This window comes from Carex rostrata, chromosome 22 (assembly GCF_964058835.1).
Source record: "Carex rostrata chromosome 22, lpCarRost1.2, whole genome shotgun sequence".
In the NCBI taxonomy this organism is placed as follows: Eukaryota; Viridiplantae; Streptophyta; class Magnoliopsida; order Poales; family Cyperaceae; genus Carex; species Carex rostrata.
The window spans coordinates 5,016,156-5,030,854 of record NC_135939.1 but is presented as its reverse complement, the minus strand read 5'-3'; the positions used below and the strand labels follow the sequence as shown (position 1 = coordinate 5,030,854).

Sequence of the window (14,699 nt, the reverse complement as noted above, 5' to 3'; positions counted from 1 at the left end):
GTAGGTGAATTTTTTTCTGTACAAATTAAAAAAATAAAAGAGAGATAGAAAGAGTATATTATATTTTTGATTGGTAGAAAGATCGGTAGAATTTTTACTGATTCTAAAAGCTTAGATCGGTAGGAATTCTACCGATTCAAACTTAGTTTTTTTTTTAATCTAATGTATAGATGGAGGATATTCTTATATTAGATTTCTAGTAAAAAAAAAATATATTTTTTAAAATAGATGGAATATTTCTATTATATTTAAATTTTATGATACTCTATCTATTTTCATAAAATCTTTTTATATTTTACTACAAAAGATTAAAAGGAAAAAGGAAAAAATGGTTTGGATCGGTAGAATTCCTACCGATTCAAACTTTTTTATTTTTAGACTCGACATAAATTCTACCGATCTTTCTACCAATTAAAAATATAATGTAATCTCTGTATTTCTCTCTCTTTCTTTTCTTTAATTTCTACAAATAAAAAAATTTCGAATGTAGGCATGAAGGTTCCCTTGGTACAGAAAAGAAAATAATCAATTAAATTAACATTATTGAAAAGCCGATTTTTTTATTTATATCCAAAAATTAAATCAAATTACAAAAAATAACCGAAGCACCAGTGAAATTCGATTTCTACCCAATTCGGTTATTCAATAACCGGATTTGGGATAAATGTCCGGTTATCCAACAACCGAACTCAAGAAATATAACCGGTTATTGGATAACCGGAAAGTTATGTTTTTTTTTTTTTTTTTTTTTTTTTAAAGAAAACCCGGTTAACCGGAAAGTAAGTTTTTTTTTTTTTTTTTAAAACCAGAAATTTCGAATTTTTTTTATTTTTTATATTAAAATATTAGAAATGTTGAATATATTTCTTTAAAAATAGATGAAATACAATATAATTTGATTTATTAGAAAGACTGCAACAAATAACCCGGATTAATATTTTTCAGGCCGGATTTTTCGCGGCTGTAAGAAAAATTAATATATTTCTTTATGTGCTATTGGAAAAAAATAAAAATACTTAGATTCTGAGTTATTGATCCCGGTTCAAAAGTCACTTCTAGGTAATCTAGAAAATATTGTGATCCATCTAATAAATTTAATTAATAAAAAGTTGTTTCTATTTTGAGAATTATTTTTGAAAAACAATTATTAAATAAATTAAAGTTTTTATTTTTTTCAAAAATAGAAACAACTTTTTATTAATTAAATTTACTAGATGGATCACAATATTTTCTAGATTACCTAGAAGTGACTTTTGAACCGGGATCAATAACTCAGAATCTAAGTATTTTTATTTTTTTCCAATAGCACATAAAAAAATATATTAATTTTTCTTACAGCCGCGAAAAATCCGGCCTGAAAAATATTAATCCGGGTTATTTGTTGCAGTCTTTCTAATAAATCAAATTATATTGTATTTCATCTATTTTTAAAGAAATATATTCAACATTTCTAATATTTTAATATAAAAAATAAAAAAAATTCGAAATTTCTGGTTTTAAAAAAAAAAAAAAAAAACTTACTTTCCGGTTAGTGATTAACCGGCTTTTCTTTAAAAAAAAAAAAAAAAAAAAAAAAAAAACTTTCCGGTTATCCAATAACCGGTTATATTTCTTGAGTTCGGTTGTTGGATAACCGGACATTTATCCCAAATCCGGTTATTGAATAACCGGATTGGGTAGAAATCGAATTTCACCGATACTTCGGTTATTTTTTGTAATTTGATTTAATTTTTGGATATAAATAAAAAAATCGGATTGAAAAGTCTCTCCATCTATAGGTTTTGTACATTAAATTAATGGATCCGATATGTCCCGATCAGTGATGATAACATCAATTGCTTATGCTCTTTGTGATAAAATCCTAATAACTAGATGCACTATAAATTTAGTGTGCTCAATAAAATATATATGAGACGGTTTTGATACGCCTTTCATATCTTATTATACCTCATATTATATATTTATATTTTTAAAGTTCAAACTGTTGATCCGAACTGCTCAACATGATATCCATACTAAAATATGCTTGGAGATGTTTTTAATTTGTGAAAAAAATACTATTTTTTCAAAAAGGTACGAAATCACTTTCTTTTAACCTATCAACCTATCTATAAAAATAATATAAAATTTTCAAAAATTATAAATTTTGGTTTCCAATCACATTTTAATATGGATATCATGTTGAACGGTTTGGATTAACAATTTTGACTTTAAAAATAAAAAAACATGAGATATTAGAACCCTCCTCATAAATATATCTTTTAATATTTTTTCTTCCCCGACAAAACTTCAAAAAAAAAAATACTTCACGATTGTCATCATCAGTACCATTAAATTGAAGTTGTCCATGATAAATAATTGATATAAATTGGAGTCAATTCACCTTCATTTTTTTTTACAAAATCGAAATAATTTATATGATATTTTATTTTCTTGAGTAGAAGTTATAAACAATAATTGAAAATTAACTCTTATATTTTATAAAACTGCTCACTATTACTTTCCCCAGCATTTTGAAAATTAATAGAGCGAAATTAGCTTTATGATATAATATCTACATATATTTATTGCTGTCTTGCTGACTCCTGCTGAACAATTTTTTACTTCCGCCCTGTATAACTTGTTTTCAATTTTTGTGCAACCTCGTTTATTTTAGCTATTGGCCAATAAGAGTTTGCCTCTAATTAGTTTAAATTTTAAGAACTATTTTTCTTATGAATTATTATCATGAAAAGGGGGCTATTTAAGTGACAGTAAATAAATTTTATGAAACTTTTGAGAACCTTTTTTTTGATGTAAAGCACCGAGACTTCATTTTTTATCTTTTTTATTGTGTGAAGAATTGAACTGTCTTTCCTTTTTTTCCCTGCTAATATATATATAATGCTTTTGAATGTGTAATTGTAGGGTGTTGCTAGGAAGTGTTAGCAGCTATGTTGTCCTCCATGCATCCTGCCCGGTCACAGTAGTGAAGGCAGCTTAAATTTTATTTTTGAGATGATTGATTATCTGAATGTGTGCGTATTGGGTTTATTTAATTACTCTTGTATTTTTTTGATTTGTTTGTCTTGAACAAAGGATGCTTTAAATTCCAGCTTTAATTGCTTGGAATTATGACATAAATTTTACTGGGCTATTTGTCTCTTATTGGATTTATTATGATTTATATTAGAACACTACAACAAAGTAGACACCTTTTGCGAGAGAAAAAACGCATTTACGACGGTCGTCCGTCGCAAAAAGAAAAAGCTGAACAATGAGAGTAGTCCGTCGCAAAAAGTCACTTTTTTTATCCTCGCGAAAAGTGTCTCATTCTAAATATTTTATGGCTTGCAGCGATGATATGTGATGTTTAAGTTTTCATGATATCTTGAGTTTTCAATGTTTTTCTTAAAACAAATTTTCATAAACATTTTGAAAATCTATTGGATATGCTGTGATACCCTTAAAAAATCTATTGGATATGCTTCAATGACGAATTCAAACCGTTGAAATTGATCTGCTTCATGAGTGATGCATTTAAATACAAAGATTATAAATTCTTGAATTTGTTTAGTATAAAGTTAATTGGTAAAAAAAATGAGCATATTAGAAGCACCACAATAATTTCTTCACAAGTGATGCATAGATCAAACGGTATATGAACCCTTCATATTCAAATTTGAGTCCAATGTGTATTGTATGCTTTTAATAAAGGGTCAAATGGGTATTTTATAAATTTAGAATGAGTTTTAATATAAAAAACAATTAAATGGGTAAATTTGTAAGTTTTTGAAGTTTTGAGGAGGAAAAATTTAATTTTAAAATTTAGATGAGGGAATACGTAATTTTGAAGTTTTTGAGGGGTATACATGAAATTCCCCCCAAATTAAACATACAAATTAAATAATGAAGCCTAAATAATAATACTATTAAGCCTTTTTTTTATTTTTTATTTAGTGATTGAGATAGAGAACAAAGAAGTTCTCCTGTTCTAAGGGAATGGAGAAGATAAAACTTGATTTTTAAGACTAAGCATCCTCCTGTTTGGTTCGTGCTATAGATCATGCCAGAAAATAGAGGATTTCTACAAATGTGATACCAAGGAATGACCATTCTAGGAAATATGTTATTATCATGTTTAGTTCGCGTATGACTATCACTTTAATATTCTAAAGAATGTGTCATTATCATGCTTGATTTGTATATGACTATGACTTTTAGTATTTTCGGAAATGTATCATTAAAATATTTTTTTTTAATGATTGATTTTTTTTATTTATCATTTTTATTTTACTCTAAAATTCAAATACAAATGGTCTCATTGGCTATATTTTCATTTTGTCAGATAGCACTGCAAACTTCTTTTGATCAAATGCTTGATTTTTCTTTTTTGATTGGAAGTTCGCAGACATACATTATAACTGAAAATTATGTTTACATCATTACATCCCATTATAAATATTTGCTTTTAGGCAATTCAATCTCACATATCTCCTATACTAGCAACTTTCCTAATCTACCCCTGAAACTACAAAAACAAAATAACAGTACATAACAAATCATCTAAAAATATAATAAAAACTAACAAATTCATGATACCAGTACATAGCAGATAATTTAAAAGAATAATAAAAACTGACGACTTCCCTAAACTATCCCTAAGCATGATAATACCAGTACATGCATGAAAACTAACACTGAGTTTCTCGACACCAACACCTTCTGTTGCATTATTGCAGAAGCAAAAAACTAAATTTATAGATTAATTTTAGTAGGTTACTTCTGTTGCATTATTGCAGAAGCAAAAAAATAAATTTATAGATTAATTTTAGTAGCTCAAGTAACCGCACCACACATGCTGACCCCTAGACAGTGTAATGTTGAGAAATAAATCAAGTAGCATGATCTCATCATAAAAACAAAAGCAACTATAATGCAGGTTTGAAAGTAAGAAAAAATTAAATTAAACAGTTAAGGGAAAAGAAAATAAATCACACATCATATTTGATCTATACCTCACTATACCAGTACGTGTCCATTTTCAGTTTGTTTTAAGCCCCAGATAAACCCAATCAAGTACTCAAAATTTGAATAAAACTCAGACTGGAGCAAAGTTTAACTCACTCTGCACTGAATGCTGCAGTGATGCATACAATTTGGTCAATAGATATTTAGAAGTTAGTTGTATTGACTTGCTAAAAAAGGTGCAGTATAGCAGTATGTATAGCAAAAGAAAGTAGCAGTATAATAGATAGTTTACTCTGAACCATGAAAACCCATAGGTGTACTTCATTGAAAGCAATAAAACAAGCATTACATAGTACAAGCTCAAGAGAAGCTTACCAGTAACTAATACAACTAACCCTAGCTGTACCAGTAACAAATACAACTTACCCAAAACTGTACTAGTAACTAATACCGCTAACCGTACCAGTAACTGGTACAACTAACCGCACCACACATGTTGACCCCTAGACAGTGCTTGTTTGACAAGCAAAATAACATCACCATCAGAACAAGCAGTACCAGTAAATGCTATGCATGAAGGATCCCGTCAGTAGAATTAGCATTTGCCCCTCTAATTTTGTCGCGGAGTTCAAGGATTCAGTGGAGCATTTTGCAGATTTTAGTTTTAAATCTTTCATTTTTCTATTAATAGAGAAAGTTAAACAGGAAAATCGGAGAAGAGAGAGAGAGAGAGAGAGAGCAAACTCAGGAGAGAAGTCGGAGAGGAGAAGAGAAGAGGAGAGGAGAGGAGAGGAGAGAGCCCTCTGCGGGAAAAAAAAAATCGCGACGGGAATGATTTCCATCGAGCGGTAATCCTAAAATTCATCTTTTTCTTGGCTAGCGCAATAGCCACAGACTAGGTAATCGGAATAGCAGGGAATCCCGTATTACCGTGTCTATTCCAGAGTTAATTTTGCCAAACATGGCAATGAAATTGTAATACCCGAGAATGACTTTCTAAAAGCACAAACCAAACGCCCCTTAAGTTCCTCTCTGCTAGATCCATCCGAGTTCCGACCGTGAGAAAATCAGGAAAAGGTTACGAAAACAACTTCCTCTCTGCTAGATCGCGTGCCACTGTCTCATGGGGGTTGCCACCACGAAACCGGTGCCACCTATGAAGGAGGAGGTGCCACCTCGAATCCGGTGGAGAAAAAGAGACATTGTTGGATGTGGAGCACTTGGTAACGTTTTCAGAGGGATCAATCTTGATTCTGGAGAGTTACTTGCCGTGAAACAGGTTAGGATGCTTATTTGGGATCTGGATTGGGGATTGGGTTCGAGTATTGTTTGGGGCCATCAATTTGTTTTCTATTCTTGATTTGACTTCTTTTATCTAGCTTTGGATTGAGACGAGCAACGCTTCTGAAGATGCAGCCCAAGTAAGCTTCTTTTTCTATTTCAAAATTAGAGGTCATTTGTGCGTGCTATAATTTGTGTTATTGTGAGGGTTTTGTATTTTCTCTGTATAGGATCGTACAAGGGAACTGGAGGAAGAAGTGAAGCTTCTGAAAAACCTTTCACATCCAAACATTGTTGTAAGTGAAGTGGCTTATTACTCAATTTTTGCATTATTTCTTGATTGTGAAATTGTAATATTTATTTCTGAGCATTTTTTCTTATTTCTTTTGTTTGCAACAGGAATACTTGGGTACTGTCAGAGAAAACAACATATTGAATATCCTATCGGAGTTTGTTGCCGGTGGATCCATTTCATATTTGCTAAGCAAAATGGGACCTTTCACTGAAGCTGTGGGTATCATTTAATTTTGTTAAAGACTTTGGTCTTTGAATGAAAAGATGTCAAAAATTCATTTACCTTCTTCTTCTTGTGTTTTATTTATCAAAATAGATGATAAGAACCTACACAAAGCAAGTATTGCAAGGGTTGGATTACCTCCATCAGAACAAAATTATTCACAGAGACATAAAGGCAATACTCCTACCTTATCAATTTGTATGATTACTACTTCAACTTGCTGTTGGCAGAAGTTTTCTCATATTATTTTGTTGTCTTTCAATTCAGGGGTCAAACATTTTTTTGGGTGATAAAGGATGTATTAAGCTTGCTGATTTTGTGGCTTCTAAGCAAGTTTTGGTAAATATTTGCAAATATTTGAGATTTTAGATTCTTCAGTTATTGTTTAAAGTTTTGATTTTTCAATTTGCTGAGCTGCAAAATTTTAAAATGGCAATGTTCTCTAAAACAATAATTAATGCTCTCACAAACTGCAACATTTATATCATTCCTTCCTGAATTTATTAAGATATTCCAAAACTACCCCTCCTTATTTTTTTCTTCTATTTATACCAAAGCATTATGAATTTTAGGCAACGATGATGCCTGGCGAGTCAATGATTGGTATGCTATACTGGATGGCCCCTGAAGTTATTGTAGAGGCCAACCATAGCTTGTAAGATTCTCTCATTTCCTTTTTTTTCTTCAGTTATAACTTTTTCTCTTTTAAATATTGCAATGCAGCATGAAGATATTTCCTTTCTACCCCCCTGAGTTTACGGGTAGATTATAAAGCTTAATAGGTGCTTTATTAGTCTATTTACCAGAACTTTTTAGAGCTTCAATTAAACTCGGCTAAAAAAAAAGTAACGAAAAATGAATTATGGGGAATTTGGGAACTAAATTTCTAGCAGCCTTTTTAGGCCCATATGTTGGTCAATCACACTTTTAACTAGACCCATCTTGTTAGCCGAAATTTTTATTAATAGCAAATATATTAAATAAATATTGAGATTAGAGAACGTTTTTGATTTTTTTCGAGATATCACAGGCAGAATTAGTGCTTAATTAACCATTCTAACTAGGTTAATCATTTTTTAACTGAACCAGAAAAAAAAATCTTGTCCGTGATAAACAGGAATGGCCAGACCCTGTCGTGATAAATAAAAATGGTCAGGCACGAAAAAAAAAATGGCCATAATAGACAACAACGGTCAAAGCCAAAAAAAAAAAGGTTTGGTCGTTATAAATAGTAACGGCTTGAGAGGCACGGTCAAGGTCTCAAGGATCATTCCATTCTCCTTGAAGATATATATTTTATGAATTTAATTAAAGATGGTCTAGAAAAAAATGTCAGTCTATTTTTGTTTTCTTTGTCGGATCTAGGGTTGGCAACAAATCAAACCGAATCGAACTAACTCTAGTTTGAGTTTGATTTGAATAAGATTCAAACTGAACTAGATTTGATTTGTTTCGAATCGAATTAATTGTGAACTACACATTTTCGAATTGAAGTCGAATAGAATTACGAACGAAATTTTTTTTAGCAGCCCTAGTTATGCCAGTAGTTTATACATTAATTTTCTTCTTGCGGGACAAAATTCACACGGCTTCTTTTTACCGGTATGAAATGAGTGTTTTTAAGTTGAAAAATTGTTTATGAAAAAATACATCACAACAAATAATCGTAAAAAGAGAATTAAATACAATAACTAGAATATGCAGTAAAACAAGTAATCGTATCCTGAGTACTCACTTGATCAAACCCTCGACCAGACTATCTAATGAAGTAAGAATTCAAAAGGTAGAGAAGGCGGAGGAGAGAGGAGCAACGGCTAGAGAGACGGCCAGTCGCCGAGAGCATCGGCTAGGTTTTAAAGCGAGAGGTAGAGCGAGTCAGGGAGAGGCGGAGAGAGAACTAGATTATTAAGATTTTAGAGCGAGGGAGCGTCGGCTATGTTAAATTATGACTTTCTATCTTGGGTTTTTAATTTCATCAGGTAAATGAACGACCGATGTTATTATGAGATTCGAACCATAAAAGTTCGTGATGGATTCGCGATCGAACCAGGCCCAGTTCGAATTTGGTTTGAATTAATTTCGAACCGAACTTGGTTGGGTTCGTTTCAATTCGAATTAATACAAATCGAATTAAACTCGAATCGAATCATGAACTACGATTTTTTCTGCCAACTCTAGTCCGATCAGAGCATTTATTTGATTTTTGGGGTCCAGCATGGACATCCTTTTTTTCTTTTATTGATATATATCATTGAACTTTGAATTACAATACAATGAAATGAGTCTAGACCATCTTTAATTTAATTCATAAAATATATATAGGAGAATGGAATGATCCTTGACCGCCTCTGGCTGTTACTATTTATAATGGCCAGACCTTTTTTTTTTGGGGCTCTGGCCGTTACTGTCTATCACGGCCAGCTCTTTTTTTTTTGGCACCTGGCCATTCCTATATACCACGGACAGGATCTGGCCGTTTTTGTCTATCACGGATAGGGTTTTTTTTCGGTTTTTTTTCTGGTTCAGTTAGAAAATAGTTGATCTAGTTAGAATGGTTGATTAAGCGCTAATTCTGGCCGTAATAAGCCATAACGGCCAGAGACCGTGATGAATCAAAACGTTTTTCCTATATCTCGAAAAAAAACCAAAAACGTTCTCTAATCTCAATATTTATTTAATATATTTCCTATTAATAAAAATTTCGGATCTTGTTAGCACTTAGCACCTGATTAAGTCGGACATGTATATATATAAATATATATATTAAGTGTAAGTGTGTACATATTCTTAAATATCTTATTTTCTGCTAATTGTTGCCTTGCATTTTTATGCTTCTAATAAATTGCAAATCTAAATTAGTTCGGCTGACATCTGGAGTGTGGGTTGCACGGTAATTGAGATGGCTACTGGTAAGCCCCCAGGGAGCGGCCAGTATCCAGAGGTAAGCTCATTATTTTTTGTTTTCACAGCACAAAAACCTAGATTATTCCCATGGGTATGCTGTTGATGAATCAGTATTTTAATTAATCCAGTTTGGTATGCATTTTCTGTGCTTAAGTGTGCATTGAATTCTGAATGTAAACTGAGACAAAGTTTTATGTTATACTGACTACTGAGACTTTCAGACTGCATTTAAGGCCATCTGTGCCTAATAACAAAGCTAAGGGTTAATTTAAGGAAAACGGAACAGAATTGAGGCTTACTAACACAAGGAAGAGTTGTCTGTGATTCTCTGGGATAATTTAAAAAAATGGTGGCTTATAAGCAATACATTATAATTTCCTGTTAAAACTCCTCGATCCTTTTTTTCAATTTAGCTCCTTTTTTTGTATCTTCTTGTATGTACTTCAGCTTGCTGCTGCTTTATATCATGTGGGGTGCAAAAAGTCACACCCATCAATACCAGAGCACCTTTCTTCAGAGGCCAAGGATTTTCTTCTCAAATGCTTCCAGAAGTATGGTTTCTAGTTCATTGCCTGTTATTTTTTAAACGACCTATGGTTTATTACTTTGCATGGATTTGAAAATTGAAACTAAAGAAGATTTTATTCTCATGGACAAATATTGTAGAAAACAAAATAGAAACTTAAAGCAAAAAATAAATTGCTTATTCTTTATTCTATGTGTACCAAAATAGATGCCAATACGAAAGCCTTATTTCTTTTTTGAAATTTTTTTTTTCCTAAAAATAAACAGTATCAGAGAGGAAATGTCATAACTACTTCTAAATTGAGTTATTTTTTGTGGTGTCAGGGAACCTGGCTTGCGCCCAACTGCAAGTGATTTACTACAGGTACTTCATGTGTGACTATCTTTTACCTTAATAATTCAGATAATTTTGTTATAAGTACATAATCAACAAAGTATATTCTTGTTTTCACTCAGCATCCATTTGTAACGGGACAACTTGAAGATGTCCATCAGTTGAATCGTGCAGGCAGCAAGGTGAGCTTGAATTGAGTAATATTAAAGCGTTATTTGGTTTTAGTTTTTTATTCTTTCTTCTTTTTTTGCCTTGTAATTGGTTAATTGAGAGTATATTGAGGCTTATGCTAAATTGCAGAGAACTGGATTGAGAGTATATTGAGGCTTATGCTAAATTGCAGAGAACTGGACCGAGGGAGGCTTAATTTTTCAATTGGATTAAATGAGGCAAAATTATTTTGGATTGAATCCTAATTAATTGAAATATTCAGGGTCATTGAGATTTAATTGCCTTGATTTGGAAGGGGTGTGTGTGTGTGTGTGTGTGTGTGTTGGGGGGGGGGGGGGGGGGTAGTAGGTAACAGTTTGACTACCAGCTCAAGTTGCAATCAGAAATTTCCACCCTTTTATGGCATTAAAATATTCTGTTGGTATATATGGAGAAGTTGTTCTACCGTATGCTGACTGCTATTATCACTACAGGAATCTGGCAATAATGTGCTAATCACAAACAAAACACAGACATGCAATATGTGAGAACCCTCTTTCTTTATTGTTATTTTATTACTTATTTATTTTTTTGACATGTATATATATATCCAGCAATAATGCATTTAAAGTTTGAACATGATTTTAGAAATGATAGAAACTCAAAATCTATCTCGCCTCACCGTATACAATAGTTCCAACTTTCACTTGAAACATCTGTTTAAGTTTAGCAATTATAGCAGTATTAATATTATTCCAACTATATGGGAACTACACTGATACTTGGATTGTGATCATATTTTGCCTAATTACCCAACGATACCTTATATTTTTGGTGGACTCTTTGATCTTTGTACATTATTAAGCAGTGGCACGATCACAGAGACCGATAAGGTTTCACCGGCAAGGCCAGTATGGGAAACCAGTAATGTTGATATGTTCTTGTCTGCTTGTGATGATTTCCCCTGATTGGCTCGGTACTAGCTAGATCTTACATTTCTCTTTAAGGATCTTTTTTATACTCTGAGACTTAACACTGTGAAAGTCAATAATTGTAGAATTCCTCTCTCAAATAAACTAAATATGTTTACTATACAGCCTCTCAAATCTAAACAACAGCAAAAGAAAAAAAAACCAGTGAAAAAATAAAAAAATTATATCCGGTTTCTCCCGAAATTTTTATTAATAGGAAATATATTAATAAATATCGAAATTGGAGAACACTTTTGGATTTTTTCGAGATATAGGGAAAATGTGATTGTTAATCACGGCCTCTAAACGTTATGGATTATCACGGCCAACATTAGTACTTAATTAACAAGATTAACCATTCTAACTGAACCACAAAAAAACCGGAAATAAAACCCTGTCCGTTATAGATTGAAACGGCTAGAAACAAAAAATAATAATAAAAAAAAATCCTATCCGTAATTGATTGAAACGACCGGGCACAAAAAAAAAAAAAAAAAAAGAGTTCCTGTCTGTGATAGACAGGAACAGCCAGCCATTTTTTTTTTCAAAATTTGCTGTGGCAATTTATACACACTGATCAAGGATGTGGTCTAAAGTCAAGTAATTTGTAAAATTTGAATTAATGAACATTTTGTCTTATTAGCCTATTTTACTATCATTCTCATAATTAATTACATGAAAGCACAAACTACAAATTGTTAGAATTATGGGCTGAGTGCCAAAAAAAAAAATATATATGGTGCTAATAAATTGCTAAATTAAAGTCATCATTTCTCACTTTTCATGGTTCAAACCATCAATAATTGCTATAAATTTGAAAATAATGTTCAAACTGTTATAAAATATTTTATATGAATGTTGATTCTATAACTTTCAATATTAATTCTCATTTTATTGCCCACTACCCCCACTACTCTCACCACTATAAGCATTCATTTTCTCCTTTATTATTGTAACATCTCTTTCTAGCCTATAAATAGAGGTTTTGTAAATATAAAATGTACACACATATTATATACAATAGTGGAGAATAAAATTTCTATGATTGTTCTCTCTACTTCTCTTATTATTTACTTTAATTTTGTTGCAACTTCATCTTAATTTTACAACACATTATCAGCACGACTTGCTCGGAAGAAGTTGCAAAGTAAGCATGTAAGTAATATGTGTGATCAATTATTATATCTTTTATTAATTTAAATTTTATTTAAATTTTTGATTATATTTGTTTTTAGTTTATAAGAATCATTCCTTGAAGTGAATAATGGAATAATAACCTGAAGTTATTATCAAAACTAAATGTTTATCAAGAACCTGAAGTTCATATTACCTGAATATAATAATAAGAGTAATAACCTGAAGTTATTATCACAACTAAATGTTTGTCAAGAACCCGAAGTTCGTATTACCCGAATAAAATAATAACTTGAAGTTATCATTATAAAAGTTTTTTCTGCGCAGCTGTTTCGGTCAGGAACTGTCTGTTTCGGCCTTGGCATAACACATTGTTTTTCTGTATTTTTTGTTTCTGCTAGGAACTATATGTTTTGGCCAGGAATTATTTTTGTTTAGAACTGAAGTTCTATTATAAATTTTTGTATAAAATTAATATAATAATCAACAGTTATTATAGGCCACTGGAAGAATAATAACCTGAAGTTATTCTCAATTAAAAACCTGAAGTTTTATTAGAAATTTTCATATAAAATCAATATAATAACCAGAAACTATTATAGGTCATTGGATGAAAATATAACTTGCAACATCAACATCAATATCCGAACATTAACATCTAACAACTAAAATAACAAAATAAAATAAACATTCTTTATCGGTAGTAGACATTAACGACTTTCAGCATCAATTGGCTAGTGACCGAAGGAAAGAGGGCATCGTATTTCCTTTATTTGCTTGTCTTGAAGAAAGGGTGCTTTAAATTCCAGCTTTAATTGCTTGGAATTATGACATAAATTTTACTTGGCTATATGTCTCTTATTGGATTTATTATGATTTATATCAGAAATATTTTATGGCTTGCAGCGATTGAGATGTGATGTTTAAGTTTTCATGATATCTTGAATTTTCAATGTCTTTCTTCAAACAAATTTTCATAAACATTTTGAAAATCTATTGGATATGCTTTAATGACGAATTCAAACTATTGAAATTGATCTGCTTCACGAGTGATGCATTTAAATACAAAGATTATAAATTCTTGAAGTTGTTTAGTATAAAGTTAATTGGTAAAAAAAATGAACGTATTAGAAGGACCACAATAATTTCTTCACGAGTATATGAACCCTTCATATTTAAATTTGAGTCCAATGTGCATTTTATGCTTTCAATAAAGGATAAATAAATTTAAAATGAGTTTTAATATAAAATACAATTAAATGGGTAAATTTGTAAGTTTTTGAAGTTTTGAGGGGAAAATATATAATTTTAAAATGAGGAGGAATTCGATTACACCATTTTTTGGTGACACCGAATTACACTCTCCATTTTCAAAGTTTTCAAAGTCCAAACAGTTGATCCAAACCGTTCAACTTGTTGGATATGTTAAAATGTACTTGCAGATCAAATTTTACATTTTTTGGATTTTTTTTTTTACTATTTATTAAGTATTTAACAAAATTGCTATATTTAGACCGTTGAATTTTTGTACCCATCTTAATATATAGTAAAAAAATTCAAAAAAATGTAAAATTTGATCTACAAGCACATTTTAACATATCCAACAAGTTGAACGGTTTGAATCGACTGTTTGGACTTTGTAATCGTAGGGTGTAACCGGTGCCACCAAAAAAAGGTGTAATCCGATCCCTCCTCTTTTAAAATTTAGAGGGGGAATATGTAATTTTGAAGTTTTTGAGGGGTATACGTAAAATTCGCCCCAAATTAAATATACAAATTAAATAATGAAGTCCATCGGAGGTAATGGAGAAGAGAAAACTTGATTTTTAAGCCTAAACATTCCCAATCGAGACGCGTCAAACCCACTTACACTATGATCGGAACAAATATTTTGTAAAATAGAATTCAATTCAATAGAAAAGAGATGATTAGA

At 31.1% G+C, this 14,699-nt stretch overlaps 3 protein-coding genes across 3 annotated transcripts in view; all 3 read left to right on the top strand.

Annotated features, from left to right (window-relative positions):
• Positions 1-6,004: 6,004 nt before the first annotated feature.
• Positions 6,005-14,699, top strand: part of LOC144574068 (mitogen-activated protein kinase kinase kinase NPK1-like) — a 43,076-nt gene continuing 34,381 nt past the window's right edge. Inside the window, exon 1 of the mRNA XM_078323912.1 lies at positions 6,005-6,027. The gene's annotated coding sequence lies outside the window, so the exon portion shown is untranslated. The remainder of the gene's footprint in view (positions 6,028-14,699) is intronic.
• Positions 6,009-6,952, top strand: LOC144573758 (mitogen-activated protein kinase kinase kinase 3-like). The gene is made up of 5 exons (XM_078323506.1): positions 6,009-6,229; positions 6,330-6,371; positions 6,462-6,527; positions 6,631-6,741; positions 6,842-6,952. The coding sequence occupies exons 1-5, from the start codon at positions 6,074-6,076 to the stop codon at positions 6,950-6,952; spliced, it is 486 nt and encodes a 161-aa protein (XP_078179632.1). The 5' UTR covers positions 6,009-6,073.
• LOC144574070 (mitogen-activated protein kinase kinase kinase NPK1-like) lies at positions 7,020-11,139 on the top strand. The gene is made up of 8 exons (XM_078323916.1): positions 7,020-7,087; positions 7,321-7,403; positions 9,608-9,689; positions 10,100-10,203; positions 10,502-10,541; positions 10,634-10,693; positions 10,855-10,999; positions 11,031-11,139. The coding sequence occupies exons 2-7, from the start codon at positions 7,327-7,329 to the stop codon at positions 10,876-10,878; spliced, it is 387 nt and encodes a 128-aa protein (XP_078180042.1). The 5' UTR covers positions 7,020-7,087; positions 7,321-7,326; the 3' UTR covers positions 10,879-10,999; positions 11,031-11,139.